General features: G+C 39.4%; 1 protein-coding gene across 2 annotated transcripts; it reads left to right on the top strand.

Annotated features, from left to right (window-relative positions):
* Nucleotides 1-22: 22 nt before the first annotated feature.
* On the top strand, nucleotides 23-25,085 carry SLC30A7 (solute carrier family 30 member 7). 2 transcript variants are annotated; one of them, XM_064720343.1, is made up of 11 exons: nucleotides 23-187; nucleotides 359-460; nucleotides 4,523-4,631; nucleotides 6,063-6,150; nucleotides 6,973-7,099; nucleotides 8,092-8,241; nucleotides 9,781-9,831; nucleotides 11,652-11,787; nucleotides 18,094-18,184; nucleotides 19,142-19,291; nucleotides 20,096-25,085. In XM_064720343.1, exons 1-11 carry the CDS (start codon nucleotides 133-135, stop codon nucleotides 20,141-20,143), a joined length of 1,107 nt encoding a protein of 368 aa, XP_064576413.1. In that variant the 5' UTR covers nucleotides 23-132; the 3' UTR covers nucleotides 20,144-25,085. The 2 variants fall into 2 exon arrangements, with proteins under 2 accessions (XP_064576413.1, XP_064576412.1); XM_064720342.1 differs by having other exon boundaries at nucleotides 4,518-4,631.
* Nucleotides 25,086-25,658: the final 573 nt, after the last annotated feature.

Raw genomic sequence — 25,658 nt, 5'->3', positions numbered from 1 at the left:
GCAGGCGCGGTGGCGGCCGGAAGCGGCGTGTGGGCCGGCCGGGCAACGCTCCCGCCCCGCCTGCCCGTCCAGCCGGCCCGGCGCGCCGCGGCCCCGCCGCCGGAAAGATGCTGCCCCTCTCCATCAAAGACGATGAGTACAAGCCGCCCAGGCTCAACCTGCTCAGGAAGGTGTCGGGCTGGTTCAGGTGAGTAGCCCAGAGCCGGCCAGGCCGAGCGCTGCCGGCGCCGCGGCCAAGTCCCCGTGGAGGGGCTCTGCTGGCTGGTGCCGAGGCGCCCGGGCCGCCCGGCGAGCGGCTCCGGCCTCCTGGCGCTGTTGCGGCGGGCGGCCGGTGACCCGCGGTGTGCTCCGTGCGCAGGTCTATCCTGGCGGACAAGACTTCCCGCAACCTCTTCTCCTTCCTCTGCCTCAACCTCTCCTTCGCCTTCGTGGAGCTGCTCTACGGCATCTGGAGTAACAGGTAACCGGGGCGGGGGCGCGGCGGGGCGAGCGCGGCTGCAGCGCGCAGGAAGCGGCGCCTCCCGCCCGGCCAGTGCCACGTCTGCTCTCGCCGGGCCCGGCCTCCTGGCCCGCCGTCCGGAGGGGCCGCTCCGCAGAGCCTCGGGCGCCGCTGGAGAGCTTCCCCCGACCGGGACCGCTCCCGTGGGCAGCGACCGGCGCCCCGTCCCCCCTGCCGGGTCCCGGCGACACGGGGGAGGTGCTGTGCGGAGGAATGGTGTTTGGAGTTGCTGTTATGCTCGGTGCTTCCTTCGCTCAGGAGGAAGCTTGGCCTTGGCCCGATTTACGGGACTCGGGGGCTGTAGCTGCTGTTGTCACAGAGATCCTCTTTGGGGAATGTGGCTTCATCTGTAGGTGGATACCTGGATATCTCTGCCTCAAACATCTTTGTCTCGAGGGAGAAGCAGGATTTGACACATCCTTGTATAGCTCAGTGGTACTTTACATAGCACAAAAATTCACAAGAGTGAAAAAAATGGAAGAGACTTGATTAAACTGCTGCTGAAAAATCTGTAGCGAAATACAAGAAATGCAGAATAACTTCAGTACTGGTGTGCAGTACAAAGGTAGAGAACAGGCAGTGGTGGTAGTATTGCTGTCATGCTTCATTGGTGATAGAGTAGTGGTTTTATGATGGTATTTCTGTTAATAGTTCAGTTCAGAATGAACTGGCATGGAAATGTCAAGCAGTGTCCTCCTTGCCAAAAGCTGTAATATGAACAAAAATTACTGGAACTCTTAAAAGTCCTGATTGAATGCAGTGGTGTGGATTTGGAAATGGTTGCATCCTAATATTTGCAAAGTTGTTCTGAATCTCTCAAATGACACTCTAAAATCCTCAACTTTGATTACAGTAATTGCTACTGTGGCACCAGAGAGCATGCAGCGCTGTCATGGGCACAGTCTATCCTTGGCAGCACCCAGACCATTTTCAATGTGTTTGGTTTTGGCTTTGATGTTGATTCACTTTGCAGTTGTTTGAGGATTATTGAGTGCATAGTCTGTCCATTTGAGTATGGATTTTTTTTCTAATAGCTCAGCAGATGTAAATATTTTTCTTAGGTGCTCTGATATAAAGAGCTTTTTGTTCATGTGACTTTGTTCTGATGTCTGTCTTTTAAACATAGCATTTTGTTTTGGTAGTGTGACCTTGAAAAGTCCTGTGTATGAGGTAACTAAACTGAGAAACTTTAATGACACTCACAGAACTTTGTCACTGAAGAATATGGTGTACTGGAATTCAGAAGACACTTATTTTTGTTCGTACTTTAGATTAAGAATTAAGATTTACTGCATAGCCATTAAATTATTATTTTTTTAAGAATCTAAATGATTGTTTTTATTTCAAGTCACTAGTTTTGGGTATCTCTAAGTCCAGATTTTGGCCTAGAGCAAAACAGGGTCTTAGCAAGTACTTCTTTAGTAGAGAGGGGTAGCAGGGAATATGGTGAGGAATGTCTTCAGTCAAAGCAGACAGGTCATGCCTTGGAAAAGTGAACACATAACAAGCAAACAAGGAGCCCTATAAGGGAGAACCATTTTGTCATTTTGAAGACAGTGCCATTGCTCCTCACATGAGAAATTCTCCTGAGCTTCTTTTTGCCAAATAGATTGTTTTCTGAACTCAGAAAAGAGTGTTGTCCAAATGCTTCTTGATCTCTGTCAGGCTTGGTGATGTGACTGCTTCCCTGGGGAGCCTGTTCCAGTGCTCAGCCCATTCTGGTGAAACACCTTTTCCTAGTGTCTAATCTAAACCTCCCCCCAGTCAGCTCCATGCCGCGCCCTGGAGTTCTCTCACTGGTCAGTCACGAGTTTGCTGGCTGAGAGCTTGTTTGCTTGTTTAAGGATGAAATTTGCTACATGTGCACATTTGTTTAATTTGATGTTAAACTAAATCAGCTGTGGAAGTGACTTTTTTTTGACACCGTGTGTTTGAGTACAGGGTTTCTACTAGTTTATATTCTGGATGGTGTGTGTGGTTCTACAGGAGTTCTTGCATCCATCCCGTGTTGCTGGTGCTTCACTGTATTGGTGGTCATTGACTGGATCATTTGATCACTTCAGTAATCACTTTGCACCCATTTTTTCTAAGGTCTTATTACTTTGCAGGTCACTTTAAAAAAGTCTCAGCTGAAGTGAGATTGGTCTCTTACCAGGTTTCCTGCCATTTGTGCAGCTCAGTGACTTGTAGCTGTACCTATGATACAGAGCTGGTTATGCTGTGAGGTGAATGGCATTGCAGATGCAATCTGCTGACCCCTGTTGACAAATCCACGTGTCTCTGGCCACCTGGAATTGTTAGCTTAGGTCTTGAAAGCAGCACAGCTGTATTGGTGTTGCACTTAAGGTAAGCCTTGCCTTAGTGAGATTTGCAGGTGTGAGCACAGTGCCATGGTAACTTGCTGCATTATTTCTGGTTCTATAACTTACATGGCATTTTGTTACAGTAGCAGTCCTTATACAATTCTCTTTCCCAGAATGTTCTATAAAAAAAAAAAGAACAAAAAAACCACCAAAACCCAATCACCTCAGAAAACAGCTCTCACTGCTTAGCAATGCTTATTCCTTCCATTTCACAATCAGTACAACTTAGGGTTACTGTCACTAATTACCTTCTGCCTGAATACTTGCTGTACTTTGTGGTGGGTTTTTTTCCTCACTGCATCTTCCTAAGAGCTCAGAACCAAGTCTAAAATGAGCTGTTTCCATAAAGATTTTGCTTGATTTTGGGGAGGAGGAGGATGTCACCAAAACTGTTCAAGAATTCGATGGCAAATTCCATTTTGCTGCTTCATAGGCATCCAGCCTATAGGTCTCGTTTTAAAGTTTGTTCAGAACAGCTTCACCTCTCCTGCTTTGGTGACTACAGCACCTGAGGACAATATACCATGCCATCATCCCTCTGCCTTAAATGTTACAGTTGTGTGTATGTATAACTCTATATGTGTCCATAAAGTATATATATAAATATATAGAGCAAGACACTTGGTCTTTCCTCTGCTTCAAACCCTCTTGTTGAGTGTTTCATCTAAAACACTTAATCTTAATCTTGTAATTGTTTTCAGTAAGGCTGAAATAGTTTAGCTTTGTTATGTGAAGTGTTTGAAACTTCATGTTTGACTTCAATGTCTGTGTCTATCCTTTAGAACTTGTTAAACCAGTAATTGCTTCTTGTGCTTCAGTTTCCAAGAACTGAGTTGTACATGTAATTATTCCTAGATAACCAGAGAACTGGGAAAGTGGAACTTTTGGGATTGTTGATTAACAATTGCTCAACAGTACCTCTCTATCAAATGTCTTTTTAAATATGAAGCATTGTTTTTGGTTTCAATGCACGCAGTTGCCTGCAGACTTAGAGAACCTGTTCATGAGTACTTGGATACATTTTGGCAGTGCTTGTGTGTGGTGTTAACCCCAGTTTACCTATAGCCTACCAGCTGATACAAGTTCTACTGACTGGCTAACTCATGAACTAATTTAAGTAGCTTTGAACCTCTTAGCATGCTGGTTCACTTTAACTGTATTTCTCAATCAAGGTTGACAAACAGTTGTGCATTGGTCTTTGAAATAAGACATTTTAAGATGTGGTCTCTCACCCTCTAATTCTTTTAGCCTCTAGATCTGAGAGGTGGGTACCTCCTACTCAATGCCTTGCCACTGCTAAGGCAAAGATTTAAAGTTGAATTATGTTGATGAGAGATGTGGCTGTGGGTACATCTACTCCAGGGATTTTGGTTTGTGTCTGTGGAAACACCTTTCACTATCACCAAAATCATAGCTAGGAGGATTTTTTTGCCAAGCACTTTTCCACAGTGCCTTCTCTAAAGCTGACAGAAGCAGTTTTGGCATCATATTTGTGTGATGAAGCATGGATTTCTCCTCTGTGCCAGCAAAACCATGCCTGAAGCTTAGAAACACAGCATATTCTGCTAGTGTGTAAAAGATTAATGTCTGTAGGGTTGTTTCATACTCAACATGTAGCATATGGAACATAACCCTTTTTTCCTGTTCTCTTTCAGTTTAGGTCTGATATCAGATTCTTTTCATATGTTTTTTGACTGTACTGCTCTCTTGGCTGGATTAGCAGCTTCAGTTATTTCAAAATGGAGGTCAAATGATGCTTTCTCATATGGGTAAGAAACTTCAGGCTGTTACCTTAATGTATTATAGTAAATGCTTAGGCAGTTATTTTTCACTTACAAACAAAAGCTTTTTGCTGAACATGGAAAAACTATGTTGAAAGTGAGGGTTTTTTTAAGGTGAGCTATGTAAACATCTGAGTTAATAGAAATAATAAAAATATGAAGGCATTGCTTTTGGGGAGAAGGTTTATCACTTCCAAGGTCTCTCTGATCATACTAAAGGAAACAAGTTAGAGAGCAGAAAGTTGCCCTGCATTGCCATGTATGAATGACACCAGTGAAGAGCAAGCAGCCACATCCTGGGTTTGTCCTCACAGTGCAGTGAGGAGCATTACAGGCATTCCCAGGCTGCTGGTGCCCCACTCCTCCTTTGGAACAGAAAGCCACAACTGAAAGGAGCCAAGTCTCAGATGCTGCATTGCAGATTATAAGCCATGACTCTTGGAAGCAGCAGGATTTGGGAGCTGTGACTGCCATTTACACAGATCCTCAAGGCTGAGGTGTGTCATCCCACACTGCCCTTGGTGGATTTATCTGCTGCAGCTGGCCTTTAGCAGGCACTGAACATGGCAGCTGTGCCCTATAAAACAATACTGGTGGTACCATATTATTAATTGGTAATACTGATTAACAGCAAATTACTTCTAACATGGGCATTCCCTATAGCATTATTGGCCTGTCAGCATTTAGCTTCAGCTGCCTTGCTTAAGTGTGACTTATATAGTTTGAAACTTAAAGCACAGTTTAATTTAGGTGGAAGCTCCAGTGTGCATAGAAATCAATTTAGAGACTCATACCATGGACTAATTGCAGTGAAAGCACGTTCTGTATTAATTACTGCTGAGCATTTTAACAGCTGGTGTTCCCTTTATCAGAGGACAGCCACACTTTATTAAGCCTCATGTTTGCTACATTGAAATTACTTATTATTCTAATCTGGCAGTTTGTTAATGTCAAAATTTGATGTTTGAAATAATTAATTTCCACTTAAAACTTTTACTGAAAATCCACCTTCTAGAGGGGAAGCAAATTAATACATGTCTGTTTGATTTTGAACATAATTTAACACCAGAAAACTGTGATTAGGTTTCATGTGCTTATCTTAGATTGTGGCTTCTAAATTACATTTATATCATAACTTTGAGTAGACACAATCTTAAATGGAAAGATTTTGACATACTGAAAGATTTCTTTCATCTAGATCAGAGAATGGCCAATCTGGATCAGGCAGTTTCTGTCAAAGCACAGCATGGTCAGTTTTATATACTAATCTGTAATTTATATGCCATCTTCCATTTAGCAAATTTGTGTAATCTAACTGTTTGAGAACTAGAAGATTGCACTCCAATCTCTTAAGTTCTAATTCTCAGCATTTAAATGAAAGTGGTAATATCTGCTATTACTTTTTCTTGTCTCTTGCAGTTATGTTCGAGCAGAAGTACTTGCTGGTTTTGTAAATGGCTTATTCCTCATCTTTACAGCATTCTTCATTTTTTCTGAAGGTGTTGAGGTATGGGATGAAATCAAATACACTATTACATTCTATATTTAATATGGATGAATATTTCTGGTTTTAATAGGAATAAATTATTGAAATTAATGAATTGAAAATTTAAATTATGTTCCTAGTTGGTTAGAAATCTGATTTGAACAGAGAATAGGGCCATCTGAAATTGCTGTTTAATGACAGAGAAACTCAGCTTTTTCAGTTTCTGTACTAGCCTCTTAAATGGTGTATTTTATTTATGTAAAGATTCTATGAGGTGGAGCCTGTCTTTTTTTTATATTAGGTCTATAATGTCTCATTGAGAAAAATATTCCAGGGGAAGTAGGGTAAAAAAGAATTTAAAAAAATCAATCTAGATTTGAGAATTTCTAAAAAATGTCATAATTTGTTCTGAATCTTCAATTCATTCCCCTTGTTGCCTCACCTCTCTAAGGAGAAAGGAAGAAATGGCATTCTAGACTCTTAGAAGTCTTATAGGTGACTGAAGCCATCTACATACTGCAACAAACCTGAATGTATTTGGATGGTGTTGAGCCACATCCCACAGCATAACCACATCTAATGATAGAACTGAGCTAGACTCTCAGAATATGCTACTGTCCTTCACAGCTTTAGTAATAGAAATTTATTTTCAGACACTGAGAGTTGGTCTGTGTATCATCCCAAAAACTGGAAGTCCTGAGTAATTTTAAGTTATGTCTATGTATATGTTATGTATGAGAATGCTCCTGTACCTAAGTAATTTTGTGGTGCCTTTTAATAATGTAAAGGGATTGTAAAACTCTACATTTGCTTTTTGGTTTGTTATATGTTTTTTTTTTTTAGAGAGCCCTTGAGCCTCCCGATGTGCATCATGAGAGACTTCTTCCTGTTTCTATACTAGGATTCATTGTAAATCTGATAGGAATATTTGTTTTTCAGCATGGAGGTCATGGGCATTCACACAGCTCTGGTAGGATGTAACTTCAGTACTGTTTCCTTTCTTGGCAGCCTCTGTTCCAGGGCCTTCTTATGCCCCAGTGAGAGCCCCAGTATTACATCTGATGTCTTAATGGCAATCCTAGCCAAGTGTGTGTGTGCCCTATTGCTGTGTTGACTTTGGTGTTTTATTACCAGCCCTGGCATGCCACTGTTGTACTTCTCATGTTAATATCCATTAACTGGGACACCTAGGAGTCCAGAAACTGCTTTCTGGAGTTCATGCACTCTCCTACACTTCATTGAAAGAGATTTGCTGAGCATCTTTTTGGATAAATTTAAGCTGGACTTCTGCAAGGTTCTAGCTAGAAAATTTAGAAACAGTATTTGAACCAAATTTTAAGCATGAGATGATTCTGCTTCAGATGTTTCTCAACTTAGTGTCTTTTGAATTGAAATGCAGAATTGATTTGCCTAAATACACATGATAAATACACTGAAGTTTTTTTTCTGCAAAGCCTGTGGGCCTCTCTTTGAGCTTAACATTTAAACTTACAAAGACTGATTGAACATTTGAACTTACATAGACTGCTTAAAGACCAAAGACCATAGTCTTTGGTCCTCAAGCAGTAATCTAAACTTGAATTTTTAATCTGCAAATGACAACCAATTTCTGCTTTCTTAAAACAACTGTTTTTAAAGTGCTTATATCTAATGAATTGTACATTTTTCAAATTGTACTAGAAGTCTAGCACAACCAGTCTCAGAATAAAAGCACTTGACTTCTCAAACCTGGTATATTTTATGTATCTATATATATATATATTTTATGTATCTATATGATATGTCTGCACAGCAGAGCCATTGATGACAAGCACCTTGTGTAAGTTTCTTATTTAAAGCCATACCTTTAGATTCATCTTTTAGATGAATAGGTTTTGAGTACCTAAGAAACAAGCATAAGAGTACTTTTACTCATCATTTATGTATTCATAAATGCACTCTGATGGTGATATTTGTTTATAGGACATGAGCACAGCCATTCTCTGTTTAATGGTGGTCTCAGCCATGGGCACAGTCACAGAGATCATGGACAGAGCCATGAACATAAACATTCCCATGGACACACTCATGGTCATGGCCATGGACACTCTCATGGTCAGGATTATTGTCATGGTAAGTACTGAGTCACTCTGACTCAAGCTGAATCTGCAATTCATAACTTACTGGAAAATAAAAGGAGTGTGCTGTCAGCCTGTTGTGATCATACATGGAAGTAGCTTCATTAAATGTCTTCATTAAATGCTCTGCCACCATCATGTTTTGTGACTCATTTTGTGTTTCACTTGCAGTAATTTCAACATTAGTTTTTACAGATTTTGCTTTACCTCTGGTTTTTGAGTGTGTGCTGTAATGTTGTGTGTTGGCAAAAGATGGAACAGCTGTATGCTATTACAATAGAGGGAAATTAGTTATCAGGTGCCCTGTTTCAGTTTTTTCATTAAAATCAATTGACAAAGTTGAGCTGGTTTGCTACTGTTCTCCATTTGTATAGTTTTACAGCACAAGGTATTAGAAAAAATGAACCAGTGAACTTGTGGTTTGTTAGTTGTACTTGGTTTGTGATCTCAAATAAGACTTTCCCCATTTTGTATAGTTGTAATCTGTTTTAAGATGGTTATAGAAAAGATACTTGTTATGTTAGCTGTGCTGAAATCTTTTCTATGAAGGCAAACAATCTGAGAAGACATTCATGTTAAATATGGTCAGTAGCCTTCACTATGGGAGAAGAGCTTGTGTGGGTAGCACCTGTTTGAAACAATGCAAATGAAAGCCTTGTAATGCAGGGTTGCCAGTCCTTCCTGCCTAAGCAATAAAATTAGATGTGACGTGACTCAAAATGTGCACATTCAGAGCAAGGAATAGTGTGGGAACTGGCAGACAGGAGGTGACAAAGAGTAAAAATATTTACTTGTCTCTTCCTTGCTATTCCTAGAAAATTGGCATTTGTCTTCCAGTAGGTCTCCTGGAATTTGGTTGGAAAGCAGGAGCTCCCTGCTTCTGCCTCTTCCTTGCCTTCCACGTGGCCCCACCCTTGCAGAGCAGTGAATGTAGCTGTCTTGTGCAGTTTGATATTCAAATCAGCTGTTGTGTAAATTCTTGTATATCTTCACTAGAAGCCTTTTCTTATCCTTTAACAAGTTTTTCTTAAAATATCTTTCAGATTAATGCTACTGAGGCATTAATCTGCTTGGATGAGAAGATTTTTTGTTTACTTGTTCCTTCTCCAAGTCTTATCTTTGTTTTTTTACATTAGGTATAAATGCTTGCTTAAGTGAAGTATTTCTGGTTAGCAAATTCATTTGAACCTGCTCTTCTCACTTCAGTTTAGGGCTTGTGTTCTTAAGGGGTCTTATTTTGCTATATACTAGGAAGGTCTTACCTCTCCATTTGTTTTAATTAAGAATAAATGTAGGTAATTAATTTTTGTATATACCTATGTAGAAATCCATTGTGTAAAGGAATATTGTATTTTAAAAAATGCATATTAAGACTTTTAACTTAATTGCTGCATTAAAAAACAATAGCTTGAATAAAAGCTGGTCATTGGGAGCAGCCTGTCTGTCCAAGACATTTCTGAAAGGGAGAGTGTAACAGAAGGGCCACTAGAGAGAGCCTTTGTCTTGGTTAATGTGTCAATAATTGCCTCCACAGATGACCATTCCCTCGAAGTAATGGCTGGATCCAGCAAACAGATTTTACAAGGTATGATGAGAATAAGTATGATGTTTTATTGGTTTTATCACAGTCTGCCTGCCTGGGTCTGTCACACCTCTGTTTTAGAGGGTTCTTCTGGATAGATGCCATTTAATGAAGTCCCATTTCCCCTGTAAGCAGCTCTGCTGTATCCTCTGCATGACTAGGTGTTGAGACATTGACAGAAGTGTAAATGTGATGCACTGTCAACACAGTTTAAAAGAGACATCTCAAAAGCTGGGATTCAGCTTCTGTTATTGATGCTGAAAAGCTAGGAAAGAGTGGTTAAAAGCAGAAACCTAAGGAGCCTAATTGTAATATATGTTCTGTAACATGAAGATGCAGATTGATGTAGTTGTTAAAGAGTACCTGAGCTTAAAACTTGCATTTCATCAAACTCTTAGAGTTGATTTAGAGCAGATGGTAATGCATCTAAGTTTCTTGAAGTAGTATTGGACTTCCTGATCTCTTGAGCATTAGTTATGGACAATTTAGGTGTTGATTTTGAGCTTTGGTTGGCTGTTTGTTAGTTTTACTTAGCTTTTTTTTTAATGTTCAGAAGTTAAAGGGAGACAATTGTTAGATGTAGGATGTAGTAATTATTTGGCATACCCAAATGTCTGTAGGGTTTTCTCTTATTGGATGATCTTCTGGCTTGTTTGTAGTCCTTGAGAAGGAGCATTTACAAGTTCTTCCAGAATTTACAGTACACTGTATTATGTATACTCAGTATTTCAGTTGAAGATATTTCAAAGTCAGTCTTTTCGTGAAACACTCATTTTAACTGAAGCACATTAAAAAGACCTGATTTTATTCAATACTGAGGGAAAAGCCCCACCAAGTAATGCAAAGACTGTCACTATCAACACAGTCACTCACAAGCAATCACATTCCACCAGCAGATCAGTGCCTAGGGAAGTCTGAGCAGCAGAAAGACAACACTAGTGTCATTGGGGAGCATGGTGTTGGATGGTTTGAAATGTCCCTCTGGTGCCTTTGGATCAGCTGCCTGGCTGTGTGCCCCCCAGCATCCTGCCCACCCCTGCCTTCCTGATGTAGGATCATGAGAAACAGAAGGCCCTGGTGCAGGCTGCTGGGGAGAAACCAGCTCTGTCCCAGCCAGAGCCAGTACAAATGGAGAAATCCCCAAAGAGCTGGTTTGTAGTGGTGTGTTGTTCTTGGAAGAGGGGATTACCTGTCTGGAGAATTGCATTCAAAAAGCGGTTTCTGAATGACTTCCAGTCACTGCCAGCAGAGAGCTCCAAAGGCTAAACTTTGACTAGCTGCAAAGTATATGTTTGTACTAGAAGGAAGTCTTACTCTTCAGAATAAGAGTAAGGCTTCTCATGTCTGCAATATTGTTTGATTTTCAAAACTATTTGTCTTGGGTTTCTTTGCCAAATAACTTCTAGAAGGTGTTGTCAATTAAATGTTAGCACATGTCAAAGCTTTGCAGAACTGTTTCTGTTAAGCCTGTCCATCTTATACAGACCTCACTACTGCAGGCATCAGGGAACAGGAGTTTCTGTACTATAATAAGGGTGAATGAAGAAAGTCTAGCTGCAGCTGTTAATCACTGTTCAAGTTAATAGCCTTGCTGTGAAATGCCCAATACTGCTAAGTGCATAACAGAATGTAAATTCTTCAAATGGCCCATATTCTACAAATACATTAAAATCTTTGAGTGTTTGACCCAAAACTGACCACAAATTTAAAAAGCATAGATCATATTATGTAGTTCTTGAGACACTTTCTTGTAAAACATCTCTGAAATGCTCCATTAGCTTTAAGAACAGCAAGTTGTAATGGTATCACTTGGTCTCTTGCAGGTGTATTTCTGCACATTGTGGCAGACACGCTGGGAAGTATTGGTGTAATCATCTCTGCTATACTGATGCAGAACTATGGGCTAATGATAGCAGATCCTATTTGTTCAATGCTGATAGCACTACTTATAGGTGTAAGGTAAGTGTTGCTATCACTGGTATTTGGTAGGATTTTTGGTGCTAGTTACAGCAGAAATTGCAGCTCAGAAGGAAAAGGGGTTTTGTTATGCTAATGCCTTACAACATTTGCTTTTCTTCCAAGAGTGGTGTGTTACCTCTGTTCTGTACAGCCATTCTGGTGAGCTCTTACATGAGCTATCTTTCTTTTCCTTTTTCTACAGCTACAACTTTCCCTCTTAAATCTGCTTATTTTGTCCTTTTTGCATAATACAAAAATGTCTTTCAGGTTCAAGCTGTAGAAAGCTTCATCTCTGTATTTAGTACATGCTTATATAAACCAATGTACTCCAGTAAATGGAGCAGAATGGTTTCAGGGCAGCAGAGTTGAGACTGCTGGCACAGAATGTGCCCTTGTCCTTCACAAATAAAGCTGTTAGGTTTTAGTTTTCTTTTCTTATATCGACAAGAACTGTCTTTTATTTTGCATTTGCACTCTGAGATATCCTTATTTCTTTTAAGATCTGATGGAAATGCTTCACGGACTTCTGGATTTCACAGTTGTTTCTTACCAAGTTCACTGTGACTGTGAAGCTGTTTGGATTAGACTGGTCAAGCAAATATTTCATTGAGTGATGTTATGAGGCTTTTTTGGCAGCACTTTCAATGGTGCCATAGGGCAGTGTGCCACAACTCCAGTTACAACCTAATAACTCATCTTTGTCTGTTCAGCAGTGGTGAGTGTCATCTGATGAAGTGCAGCTACTTCTGCTCATACCATGTATGGCATGTTTATGGCTTGTGCATGGCAGCATTCACAGGATTATTGATGTGAATCTCCCTGCTAGTCAAAGTAGGGCAGCAGGCTTCAGACACAACGCCCACAGAAATGTTTCTGCTAGAAATCACTGTTACATCACCACTTTAATTTGAACTTCAGAGATTTTGACTTCAACACACTGTAATTTCATAAATGACAAATTATTACAAACTACTTCTAGTACTGAAATCTCAAAAAAATGGGAAAGAAAATGTGCAAGTTTCCAAGGGGGAAGAAACTACTGCTGAGGTAGAGGTAATAGCTGAGTAAAAGGTTTCCATACACTTTGTATTTTAAGTGTCCAGCTTTGTGTACAGCAGAAAATACCATATGAATGACAATTCAATTTTTTTCTTCCATTCATACAGTAGTTAAAATTATCCTGAATTCCATAATAGAGGTGTCATAATAATACTGTTTATAGGTTTTCTAGCACAGATAGAAGGAACATTTGAGACCCATGTTCTGTGCTGAAAATGCTGGAAAAGTTCACTATTTGATGTGTCTTTTGATCTTAGGCCAGACTTCAGCCTGTAACATTATTTTGTTGGTCTACAGTGTTATAAATGATCAGTGGAATAATTCTGCTATCAGTGCAGTGAGCTGTAGCATAGTTGATAGAAGCAAGCCTGCATTTCTTGCCATCTGACACATCCTGGCACATCAGTGGAGCAAATGCTAATTGCAGGGTTGGGTGGTTTTATGTTGGTATTTTATTTGTTTTCTAAGCAGTCCAACAGACTGAACTATTGATGGTTTTGCTTGAAATGCACTTTAGGATCATAAATAAGATTACTGGCAGTTTCAGATGGCTGTTGAGAACCTGAGTCTCTTTTTGTGATGTTTGATTTTAGTAATCTTCATTGACAGTTCTGGACATAAAACCACTGTTAATTTTGCCTTATTCTTCACTATGCTGTGTTTGAAGTGTCCTTTAAGAATTAGTGCAAAAGGGTTTTCAGATTTTCCCATAAGGTGCTCTAGGGTGACATTCTCTGCCTAACTCCTCATGAGTTAGCTCAGAACATTCTGACTGCACAGTGAAAATCCTGTGTGGGATCTGAATTTTCCTGGATGCAAGCACTAATACCTGATGATTCTTTTTTCGATTACTCTGTACTATCTCATGCAAGTAAAGCATAAATGGGGACATGCTTAAAATAGTCAAATCTGTTCTACCAGCATTTTAATTTTTTTTAACAAAAGCTTGACTATTTCATTGTAGTTTAGGCTGACACACTTCAAGTTTTTTCCAAAGTGTTGTCCACATAATTATATGTGCCTTGAATCAATAAACAATTTTCCAAGTCTCTGAACTGCTTTTAATATTTCAAACTAAATACTCATTTAGTTTTAACATTAGTGTTCTAAGCCTTATTCTGAAATGTTGAAGCAATTTCAGTCAGCTATGTGAAACTAGTCGCCACGCAAAAGCCACAACTCTGGTATAAATCAAGTTTGTCCTAAACCACTATTAGACCCACATGTTTCTAGAAAGGCACAGTAGACTAAATCTGATACTAGATTGCACAGAGCATGCAGACTGCATATTAAGTGGTCAAAGAAATGAGGCAATTTACTTCAGTCCTTTAGTGAACTTGTTTCCATGGGTTACATTATTTTTTGCATAAAATCTTGAGCTGTTTGAACATGATATAATATGAAAGAGCTTTGGGGGGGGTGTGCCAGTAACATTTAAGTCCCTTCATGTTTGGGGCATAGCAGTATAAAAAAAAAATTACTTTTTTTAAATGAAGTGCTGCATTCCTTAAGATTCAGAAGGGATTTTCTATAGCAAAACTCCTCCAAACTAGCATGTTTGTTGTTGATGTTATTTTAAGCCATTATTGCTAAATGTCAAGCACTACCTTTATTTACAGGGTAATGGTACCTGCCAGCCTTGCTTGAGAATCAAGGAACTACATTGTTATGAGAATAAAGAATTCAAAATCTGTAAAGCAAATGTTAAACCTGTGGCCCTTGTCTTGAGCAAAGCTTGCAGTCTGATTAGAATTGCCATTGCCTAATAAAAAATATTCATTCAAGTTCTGAAACAGGCCAACAGTCTTCACACTGCAGATATGGATGGTGGCTGGAAAAAACCCCAGAATTTGGAAAAGTGGCTGTAGATTTCAAGCTGTAGTACTTGAAGAACCTAGCTGGTCTTGATCCTTAGCAATGTTTGTGTACCTTCCACAAAACCTGTCACAAATACACAAACCCCCAATTTTCTGTAGTGCTGAGAGCACTGACTGGATTTCCTGCTGTGCTCTGAGTGCAGTGTCTGGCTAAGGGGTTCTTTACCTGCAGTTGTTTTCAGCTTTGCAGTCCAAGGTCGTGCCAGTGCTGGGGTCTTGCTGGCTGTGCCTGCAGAAACAGTGCCATAAACAGGATGGCACAGAATGGGCATGAGTGTAATCTGAATGGGATGCAGGTTAAATAAGAGTCTGATGCTTTCACTCTTAATTTCTAATCAATCCATGTGTAGTGGTGGCAGGCTGTATTTATCAGATTCATGTCAATAGTTAGTTCCTTTTGATTTATGTGAACACCTTTCACTTCTGTAACAGGGTATGTGCAAATGTGATGTGCTGTAACAATAGCTACCTTTGCTTTTCTGGCTTTTGTAGAGGATATGTTTTTATTCCAAATCTTGCTGTGGGTTAGTTCTTCTTTCAAATTTTAGTGTCTTGTAAAAAAGTGTGATATTTTACGTTTAAGGCTTGGTAATCAGAAAGCCATGGAATTATGTCTGCTTTAATAGCAAAGCTTAATGACTGCTAATGCATGAGAATTCCTTCCACTTGGTGAGAATTCAGCATTCCTTGTTATCCTCTGTAGTCTTGTAGATTAAAGCAAACATGGGGGGAAGCAGCACTGTAATAGTTGTTGTGAAGGCAGCCACTTTTTTTTTTTTTCAGTAATAACTAAGCCAAAGAAAAGAGAAATCTTGGTCAAAATCTCTAACTGTATTTTCAGCCAGCTTGGTTTTGTCATCTTCCCTTATGTTGTCTCCAGTCACATGAAGTGGAACTGATATTTCTAGGCCCTCCTAGTGATTAATACTGGTTTTAGTTAATGTTTGAGAAAAGAACATACTCTGTGGAATTTTGGTTTTTAAATTAAAGGTTTTTACTTCAGTAGTATGCATGAAACAATGGAAAACATCAGGCATCATAAAATTTGATTCTGTTGTTTGTTGTGTTAGTTGGGCTTACAGTAAGATACCATGTGAGCTAGCACCCTTTGGATGCAGAGGGGCACCCACAGGCTGCCTGTGCTCTGAACAGCATTTGAGAGGGCCTGGCACATCACTGCAGCTGGTTTGTGGCTTTTCAGCTTTGCAAAAGATAAACTTTGCATCTGAACACTGGCTCTAAGATATTAGGAAGAAGGTGTGACGTGGGATATGCCTTAACTTTCAACAACAGTATCAAGCCATCCTGATTTACTCTATTCTTTGGACTTTTAAGATGTTCTTGTTTCATAGCCTCTTCAGATCTTCTTTACGATTAATTTCTCTTCCATCAGATAATGTACATCAGTTTTATTAGTATAAATAATTTGTACATATTGGACATATTTGTTATGTTATTGGACATTTCTTTCATGGCTATTCTCACACTTAGTGGTATGTTTCAATTAAAAGGTAGACTACTACATTCTCTATTCCTTTAGTTGTTTCCCTGTGAAAAAATATTGAGTCTGTATGTGTGTGGTTTTTGAAACTTTGGATGCCTATGCTAGACAGGCCTTGTTAAATGTATGGGAATGGAATAGTGTTCACTTGCATTCACTTTGCATCCTGAACTTGTGTATTGGTCTTTCAAGGTTTTTATTAAGAAACAAACCTGCATTTTAAATAGGGAGTTAAACTGAAATCAATTCTTCAGTGGAGTGTGTTGGCAGCTCCAGCTCCCTTTGATGTAATGCTTGTGACATGGACATTATTTAGTGAGATGGGTCCATTAATAAGAGAACCCTTTTCCCCTAAACTTCTGTAATCCACTGTAGAATGTGACACTCCAATTAAGCTTCCTTTAGACAGATTGACAGTTATTGCATTGCTAAATCTTTGTCTTGGTGACAGGTCTAGTTTAGGCAACTCCTGCTTGCCCCTAATTGCTTCTTCCTATTTCTGAGGCGACGCCTTGGTGGCAGTGCAAACGTGGGAGGCCATGTGCTGGAGGGCACCAGCAGTGAATTTGGCTGGAACAGCCTCTGTGCCTGCAAGGTTTCATTTCAGGGTGGAGTTTTTGCAGGGGTTCATTAGACAGGAGTCACGCAGCCTCGCGCTCCCTCCCACCCTGGCCAGGGCTTAGCCAGGCAGGGAGCTGAGCAGTCCCTCAGCCAGCACTGCCCCACGTTCAAATGGAAACACTTAAAAAAGTGATTAGGTCGTCTGTTCACATCTGCAAATACACAGCTGGTCTGTGCCATGCATTCCATGTCACTTCATGAGATTTTAAACAAAGGTTCTGCAGTGTCCTTTAACAACTGCTCCAGTTAATCTCTTACAAATGTTTCAGGTGTGCTTTTAATGCCATAACTGCATGTACTGCAGCTGTGATGCCAGTGCTGAACTCTGAAATGAAGCTTACAGTTTCTGCAATATATAATCACTTTCAGAATGTTAGGTGACTTGCATGCTCTTGAAATTAAATTGCTCTTTAAACTCTACTGTTGGGCTATAGATATTTGTCATCCACTTGAAAATTTTAGAATTCTCTACTGAACCAGACATGATGCACTACTCCTAAACAAAGAAAATCACCATGCTGAATACTTAGTAAGAGTATAAGCTATTAGTGGTAGCTTCAGGGCATAGGCTTACTGCTCTCCTGGTTTTATTAAAAAACAAAAAGTAATAATAATAAAAAAGGGTATTAAATGTCTTCTTAGTTTGCTGATTAAAGACCATTTGGCCAGGAGGGAACCTCTAATTGCTTCCAAATGTTTAACCCTTGAGCTTGGATGAGACCCTACACTTAGTTCACTTCAAGAATATGCCAAGTTGTTGGTTCCTGACAAAATAACTCTGTTGTAGCTGGACTGTTCCACACTAATTTTGTTTTATGATTACCCCATTATTATCTTAGTTCATAAGAAAAATATGCCTTAAACCAAACACAAAAGCAAACCCAATTTCAGTTGAGTATTTTTATGGTTGCTTGTGAATGATTTGCCATTTAAGTTGGTTTTGAGCTATACAGCTGCTTTGTTGTATAACTTCGAAGATTTCATCTCAAGTCCCGTGCTTAAACAATTAATCTTTTGTGACTGACCACCAGTTGACTCTGGAGACCATGGGGGAGAAATAATCTTGCCTTTGATAGGACACCATAGCAATTTTGTCAATCCTTTTATTTCCTGTACTGGGTTTTCATGGCAACTTCCCAGCTTCTGATGGAAGAGCTAGAGAAAAATTTCTCAGCATCAAGGAATCTTAGGTTTCTCCTTGCACCTTTGGAAAAGGTAATAATAGCTAATTTCCTTTTTTCTTTCTAGTATTGTTCCACTTTTAAAAGAGTCCATTGGGATTTTGATGCAGCGAACTCCTCCTTCCCTGGAAAATGCCCTGCCTCAGTGCTACCAGAGGGTGAGCTCTTAAGCTGGTTTTGCTCTGACTGATCAAGCTGCTGACTGACTGAGCCTCAGCTGTGTGTATGAGGACATTTTATGATGTTTTTCCAGTAAAAGGAATGATTTTATGATGTTTTGCCAGTCAAAGGTACCCTAGAATACACAAATGGAGGTACCAGTTTAATTAATAGTTTCCCAGAGTCCTAAATTGCATGTAGCTTCACCTCAGTTTGAGTTTTAAAAATTTCCTAGGTTAGTTCAGAAAAACAGATCCTGAAGCTATTCCTCCCAAAGTACTTTGTGCTTATACATAACATTGGAAGTGTATTTATAAGAATACAAACATTACTCTGGATTTGACCTGTTCTCCTACTTAACTTTTCTATTAGCATGCCATGAAGTGCCTTTGCAAAGTTAATACAAAGCACTTGAAGGAGTGCTGCCTTTCCTCAGGAGTTAAAGGCTGTAATCATCACATGGAGGGTTTGCTGAAAGTGGACCAAGGAAAAACAAAGGGATTGGAAGGACCCATCTAAGCCCTCACAAAATTGTAAATGATATATGAATGTATTTCTGCTAGAGTTAGAATCTCACAAATTGTTTCATGGCAAAATTTGCACATTTGCAAAAAGGGCAGTTTTAACTGGATGCCATCTCAAATCCAGTTACTGACTTTTCTCTCATGAGCACCTCCATTTTCAGAAATGGTTTCAGTAAAGTATTTGTAGAATGTAAATGCAGCAGGGTACAAAATCACAACACATACAGAAAATCACGACACAGACACAAATCCATATTTCAACTTCCTTACAATAACTGAGATAGTAATAAAAAATTTTGGTAAAACATGACAAAATGCACAGTGAACTTGAAGTAAAAGAATGCATTGGCTTTTATAATACTTCCTATAAAAAACCATAGTACCGGAAATATTTTCTGAAATACACTTTCTGAAATTTGCCTCTTGTTTTAGGTGCAGCAGTTGCAAGGAGTGTACAGTTTACATGATCCACATTTCTGGACCCTCTGTACTGATGTTTACATAGGGACTTTGAAGTTACTAGTAGCTCCTGATGCTGATGGGAGGTGGATTCTAAGCCAGACTCACAATATTTTTACTCAGGTATGTCTTATCAGTGGAAGTCACATCTCCAAGTGTGAATAGCTTGATGTGACATTGTAATTCTTATCAAGAAAGGTTAAATATTTCTGAGTTTGGTATCTGTTTTGAACAGCCTTCCTGCTCCAGCTGAATAGAACAATTTCAAAATACTCAGCTGTGTAGATGGAATTAGTGTACCTCTCTGCATTAGTTTTTCATACCACTTTATGGAAATGACAGATATAATTGTCTCAGGTGTATCAAATGGGGTTGATCTATATTGACCTATAAGGAACTAAGAAAACAGACGAGGCTTCTCTCAGGATAGAGTTTCTCACCACAGAGAGACAGACCTACTCACAGGCTTTTCACTGCATTGGCAGCTTGCACATGTGATGGCTTTCTGGATAGGTTCAAAATGTAGAACTGGTTTGAACAACCAGTACCACATTGTGCTCTTGTGCTTAGCTCCATTTTAACTGACAGTTCTTCAAGCAGTTTGCTTTTCAGGAAGTTAAACTGGCACAAAAGAAAGTAAGAATTGCTTTTGTGCAGCTTCATATGTGGCAGTTATTTAGGATGAATCAGAAGAGGTAATGCAGCAAAGCTAATGCTAATACATCATTATGTGTGTGCACTTGACTGTGGGAAGAACTCTTTACTCATCTGGTGTTCTCTGAGTGATGTGCTAAATGTGGAGATGAATTACAGAAAAATAAGTTGCTTAGGTTTTTTGCTAGGTCACTTACTGATGTGGGCTGATGTTCAGGAGCAGAAACTGCTTTGGCTTTACAGCGTTTTTAACTCTCCTTCCCTTTTCCACAGGCAGGAGTGAGGCAGCTTTACATACAGATTGATGTTGCAGCCATGTAGTCAGTTTCTGGAATGGTGCTGTTGGACCAAAGCTTTCCATACTGTACTGGTGTAGCAACACTTGTTGAGACAGAGCCTGCCTCCACCACGTCTGGAATTGACTGAAGAGATTTCTGCCCTTGGGCTACGGAGGAAGTTTACTTCTAAGGAGTAAATATTGAATGAATGTTATGGACTTTGGGTCTTGTTTTTTTTGGGGCCCCTAAACTTGTAAGTTTTTGAGGGTTTTTTTACTTAAGATTGTGGTACTGGAAACCCTGTCATGTCTTCAGTAAAGCTGCTGAAACCACTGCTCGTTCCCATCAAACCAGTGTTATCGGCAATTGGAAACTTGTTTTGTAGACAATGTCACAATGGCTGACATGCTTCAATATAACTGCATGTTTGTACAATTGTTTGTACTTTGCAAACTTAATGAACCAAACCATATTGGGTTTTCAAAGTGCCTTTTATATCAGGAGAGCTATTTGCCAGCATAAATATGGAGCATCAAAGGGTTTTACTACTTTTACAAATAATCTTGTATGCAGTCTGATTATTTACTAGTGATGTATGTGGGGGGGTTGTGTACTTACATAACTGTAGATGTAGACTTCCATTATATTTGCATCTTACCAGACAGAAAAATTCTAAATGTAAAAGACAAAGCTGTTGTGAAGAGACTTGCTTCTGAGACAAGCTGGGTATTTTGTTGCACGTCTTGTGAAAATTATTTTAGGCCAAATATTAGATTTAACTCCAATTCTTAGTCTCTTCATACTGTTGAGAGTAATGAGACATTATACGATGTTGCTCATGTTCAGTCACTTAAACAATGGGCAGTTGAAGGAAGATGCTGGTGATGGAAGCAATGCTTGAAGTTTTTTATTTTCCAAATAATGTGGTGGAAAAAATCTAAATCTTGAAATTGTGGAAGCTTAAGTCTCCTTGATTTTGATAGGTTGTTATAATTTTATTAAAGTGATGAAGTTCAAATTTTGCCTTTCCAAATATTGAAAATAGTTGTTTCTGGCAGTTACACCCAAAATGGAAATAAGGACCACTTTTCATGCTGTTTTAGCTTATGCTTTTCCCAGGCTGACACATCTTACATCTTTGACTATTTTACTGCAGCCTTGTATATGTTTTCATAGGGGAGAAAATTCTCAGTGCAGTAAGGGTTATTAGATTGGGTTTTTCTTTCCAAGATTGGGTTTTTCTTTCTTCTTCTGTCATATATTTTCTAGCATTTGAATCATTTTACTCAGATATGAGTGTCACTTCGAAAAGCAATCTGCTATGTTTGGTATTACAGATGATAGTTCCACTGTGCTGTAGTAGTTCACTTTGTAATGGAAGACTTTTTAAGAGGACATTTTACACACAGAACATGGTGAAGTAAAAAGCAATACAGGCATTTTTCTGAGAAATCATAGCTGCCACTGATTGGTATGGATTTTATGTTTATTTTGGTACCTGTCAGAGGTAATACTAAAATCAAGGCCCTGAGAAGTTTGCAATGTCTGTGTAGTAAGTGCTAGGCACTATGAAATTACTGAAGATTGATTTGCAGAAATGGTTTGTTTGCCACTGATCCTGTTGAATCCATCACAGATATGAAGAGTTGCTTGCATTCATTCTGTTGTTCCTGTATAGCACCTGATTTCTTTTTATGTGAAAACACGCTTGCCAAATTTGATGGTGGTTCCTGAATTTTCCAGTTGAGATATGGAAACATGAATGTAGATTTTGTGCAGATCTTGGGGCTGTACTCTTGTGCTTAGAACTGGAAACTGGGTGTAAAAAAGTGGCAGTACAAAGCCACCTATAATACTGGTTTTAATCTTTGCTGTCTCTTTCAGTCTTCAGATCCCTCCATTGCCACTTCTGATCCTGTTTGCTCTCCCTGGGGACACAGGCACAGAGTGCCCTCCCAGCAGGCTGCACATTCCACAGCTCTTCCCTGGCCTCCTGCCTGGCACTCCCTGTCAGGCTCTCTCCCTGTCCCACCTGGCAGTGCCAGGCCCAGAGTTCCTGAGTGGAAGATGGAAGTTACACAGCACAGGGTAGGGTGCAGGAATCTGTTGAGCAGATTGGAGCACTGCAGTTTAAGATGCTCTGTGCATGTATGTTCACAGAGAAGGTGATGAAAATCCAGCTGTGATTATAGGGTGGAGGTACTGTTTTGTAGTGAGGTGCATACAGACTGCTGCTTGCTGGCTGCCAGCAGGACTTGCTTGTTTTTTAAGAGTTACTATTACTGCTATTTGAGGCTAGAGAAGATCAACTGATATCACTTTAAAGGCAAGCACCAGACAAATTCATTGCAACTGTGTCATGATTCGAGAGCAGGCTTCGGTTTAAGTCACCTTTGCACCAGCATGTTTCAGGTCTGACTGTTCCTGGACTTGTTGAAATGCTGCAGTGCTGCCCAAGTTGCTGAGCTTGGCCATCATCTTAGCTTCTTAATGAAAAGACAACTGCTACTATTTGTTTCCAAGTGAGAACCTGGCAGAGTGGCTGTTTGTTTGATGGTGGTGATGGTGTTCTCTTAAATGTACATCTACCAAATTTTTAATATGGGAAATGGAGTGAAAAAGCCTATGAGCCTGTTACAATTACACAACGATTTTAATAACTTTTGATAACTGTTTCTGCTTATTATGATTTAGCTGATTGTTGGAAGCATATGTTAAAGTCTATGAGTTTTCTAGCCAAGCAAGATAGCACTTCATTATGTTTAAACATTTATGGTAAGAAATATTATCATTTGTTTGTCAAATGTAATTGGGGATAGTGTAGAGAAGTCAGATTCAAAACAAACTTTAGCCATTTTAGGCTTTCTGAAAAAGGATAAGCATCACAAAATTCTACAAACACAGTGTATGACATATTCAGTCAGTACCTGCAGTCACATGTAGTATGTCAGTAAACAAGGGACATCAGATATTTTTTCCACCTAAGGGGATACTTGCTCAGGTTTTAGAAGAGTACAAACCATGCAGTTAAAAGCAAAAGTGCAGCTTTCCTTACCCTGAGAGCCAAAGCACCATTATTTGTGTTTTGCTAATTACTTAACACTGGTTGCTTATGTAACACTTTGCTATTGACACTTTATTGGAGATGGAAGGCAGGATTTAAACAAAGACTTGTGTGAATGACTGGCATCCAGAGATGGGTGAATGGCTGCAGATTATATGCTAAAACTCAGCTTCCTCCACTTCTGAATGAAGTTTTCAAAGTGTGGTTTTCTCATGTTTTCACGCAGCTGATATTTACTGTGGGGTTACTGGTCTGTCTTTGTTGGGTTATTTTTTTCTGTGACTGAAACCAGTAACTTAAAACCTTATTGTTCCAAAGACCAAGCTTGCAAACTGCATGATTTTTACCACATCTACAGCAAAATAAGAAGATAAAACGAATGTTGCAGAGTGTCTGTATTAAAATGCCTCAATGTTTTTTGGCATAAGTAACAGTGAAAGAAAACCCCTCATATTGAATATGCACAGTAAGGACTGGTCCTTTACAGGCTAATCTGGTAAGTATACAGCTCTGGATAGATTGGCTCCTTTCATCAGGAGGGCTCCTGCAGAGAGCTGAGTTACTCGTGTGATTTGCTAATAAGCTAGGATGGAAAGCAAATAAATGACTTTGCTTTTTATGCAATAATTCCTACTACAGCAAAAGTTCAGTTGCATCATTAGTAGAAACTGCGGACACTATTTTTACACAAAAATTGAAGCTGCTACTACAAATAAAACAGACCTTAGTGACTTACCATTCTTATTTTACTTTTTTTTTTAAGATGTAAAGGTGGGTTTAAAGGTGAAGGAAAATTAATGGTTTCTCTTTTTAACTGTTGTAAGTGAACCTGTTCTGGGAACGTAAACAAGATACAAGAGGAGAGAATCTGCTGCTGAATTGCCCTTTTCCATCTTCTGCATGTAGTGTGTGTAAAGTCCATGGCTTTTCTTTCACAGTGCACTTGTACAGTGCAGATTTTTAGTTTCATTCTTTTATAAAATGCAAACTTTTGTCTTTCTTCATGGCACAAAGTCTTTAAATAACAATTCAGAGCAAGAATTTTAGTTAATAATTAAACCCTATCCTGTTTTCTCCAGCAGCCATTAGATTGCTATCATTCTTGATTATCCCACTCCTTTAAGCAGGATTTTTTTTTTTTAATAATCTCTCTGATCCTCAATACTGACTCAGTAGCTAATTCCTCCTTTACACTTCTGTGAAAATTCTTATCTGCAGGTTGCTGAGGCTCCCTTTTGGATTTGTCCCCCACTCAGGCTTTGTTCAATGCCCATCCCTGTGGGCACTTCCTTGGCCAGACACTGCTATAATGTGAAGCGATGCCAGCCGTGCTGGGCCTGGCATGCAAAGACTGAGTCTTGCTGTGTGCAAATACTGCTCAACCTACTTGTCTGTTGAGTGAGCCACAAAAGGTTCCTGCCTGTGTGGTAATTTGGCTGAAATGATGTGTAAAAAGAGCTGGGTATTTCACTTCCCATGTGCATTGGAGCCTCTCACATGTATGCTGGGATCTTGTACAAGAGTTAAGTGAATCACTACAGTATCTTGGCTGAAGTGTGAAATAATGTGAATGAAGCAATTGCCAAAATCATTCCTGGTAGCATACAGCATATTGCTTGCCTTTACCTTTCAATTACAGGAATTACTCTTAGCAGTGAGCTTCAGTTCAATAGCAAAGTGTGTCAAAGTACCTGTGAAGAAATCTGGCAGGTAACACAAGGCAGCTCACTAAAATTCTGAAGACAATGTCTGATTTTGTTCTGGAATGCTAATGTTAGTAGCTTAGCCACGGCTTGTCCCAAGTGCAATATTAAGAAATTTTTAATGTAATCTTTTCTACTTGAATACAGTCTATATAAAATGTTAAATATCCTATATTGCTGAAAAGATATGGGATCAAATTTCTTTCCAATAAATCTTCAGTTTAAAAAAAAGTATGCATACAGGTCTGCTTTGTTTCCATTGTATTGTGAAGTATAGTTGAAATAGCAACCACCATCATCTACAAGCTGATTTTAAAGAGAACTCTTGCAGTCTATTTGCTGAAACTTGGCTTGAGGTTCATTGTGGTAGCTGCAGTTGAGTCTAGCCCTTCATAAATACTAGCATTAACATATGAAGAAATCCAGTTCTATTTTTAGTTGCAGCTTCTGAACCATGAAATTCTGTGCAGCTTCTTCCCCTCTTTCACCAGCTGTCCAAAGGGAAAGTTCTTGGTTTTCTTTGGTTTAGAGCATTCTCACCTGCCCTAAAATTATGTATTCACTCTCCCAAGGCAAAGATGAACACAGACCTAACAGGTTTTGCACACTAATGTTTTCTATTGGTAAGAGAACTCCTAAGTTTCTGCGAAGTTGAAAGGCAAAATTTAACATCTAATGCACTTAAAACAATGTATGCACAACAGCAAGTGATGCCACACAGATACCTGGTACTCTTCTTATCCCAGTCAGCAGCCCAAGACTGGAGTGGATGTCAGTGATCGGAAGCAAAG

This window comes from Zonotrichia leucophrys, chromosome 8 (genome assembly GCF_028769735.1).
Source record: "Zonotrichia leucophrys gambelii isolate GWCS_2022_RI chromosome 8, RI_Zleu_2.0, whole genome shotgun sequence".
NCBI lineage: Eukaryota > Metazoa > Chordata > Aves > Passeriformes > Passerellidae > Zonotrichia > Zonotrichia leucophrys.
Note: the sequence above shows the minus strand (reverse complement) of the source record. Positions and strands in the feature narration are given on the sequence as shown.

Excerpts from the sequence above, each read along its gene's own strand:
- SLC30A7 (XM_064720342.1), top strand. The coding sequence starts at position 108 with ATGCTGCCCCTCTCCATCAAAGACGATGAGTACAAGCCGCCCAGGCTC. Across the intron at positions 461-4,517 it reads TACGGCATCTGGAGTAACAG|TTTAGGTCTGATATCAGATT; the intron begins GTAACCGGGGCG and ends GTTCTCTTTCAG. Across the intron at positions 4,632-6,062 it reads AATGATGCTTTCTCATATGG|TTATGTTCGAGCAGAAGTAC; the intron begins GTAAGAAACTTC and ends TGTCTCTTGCAG.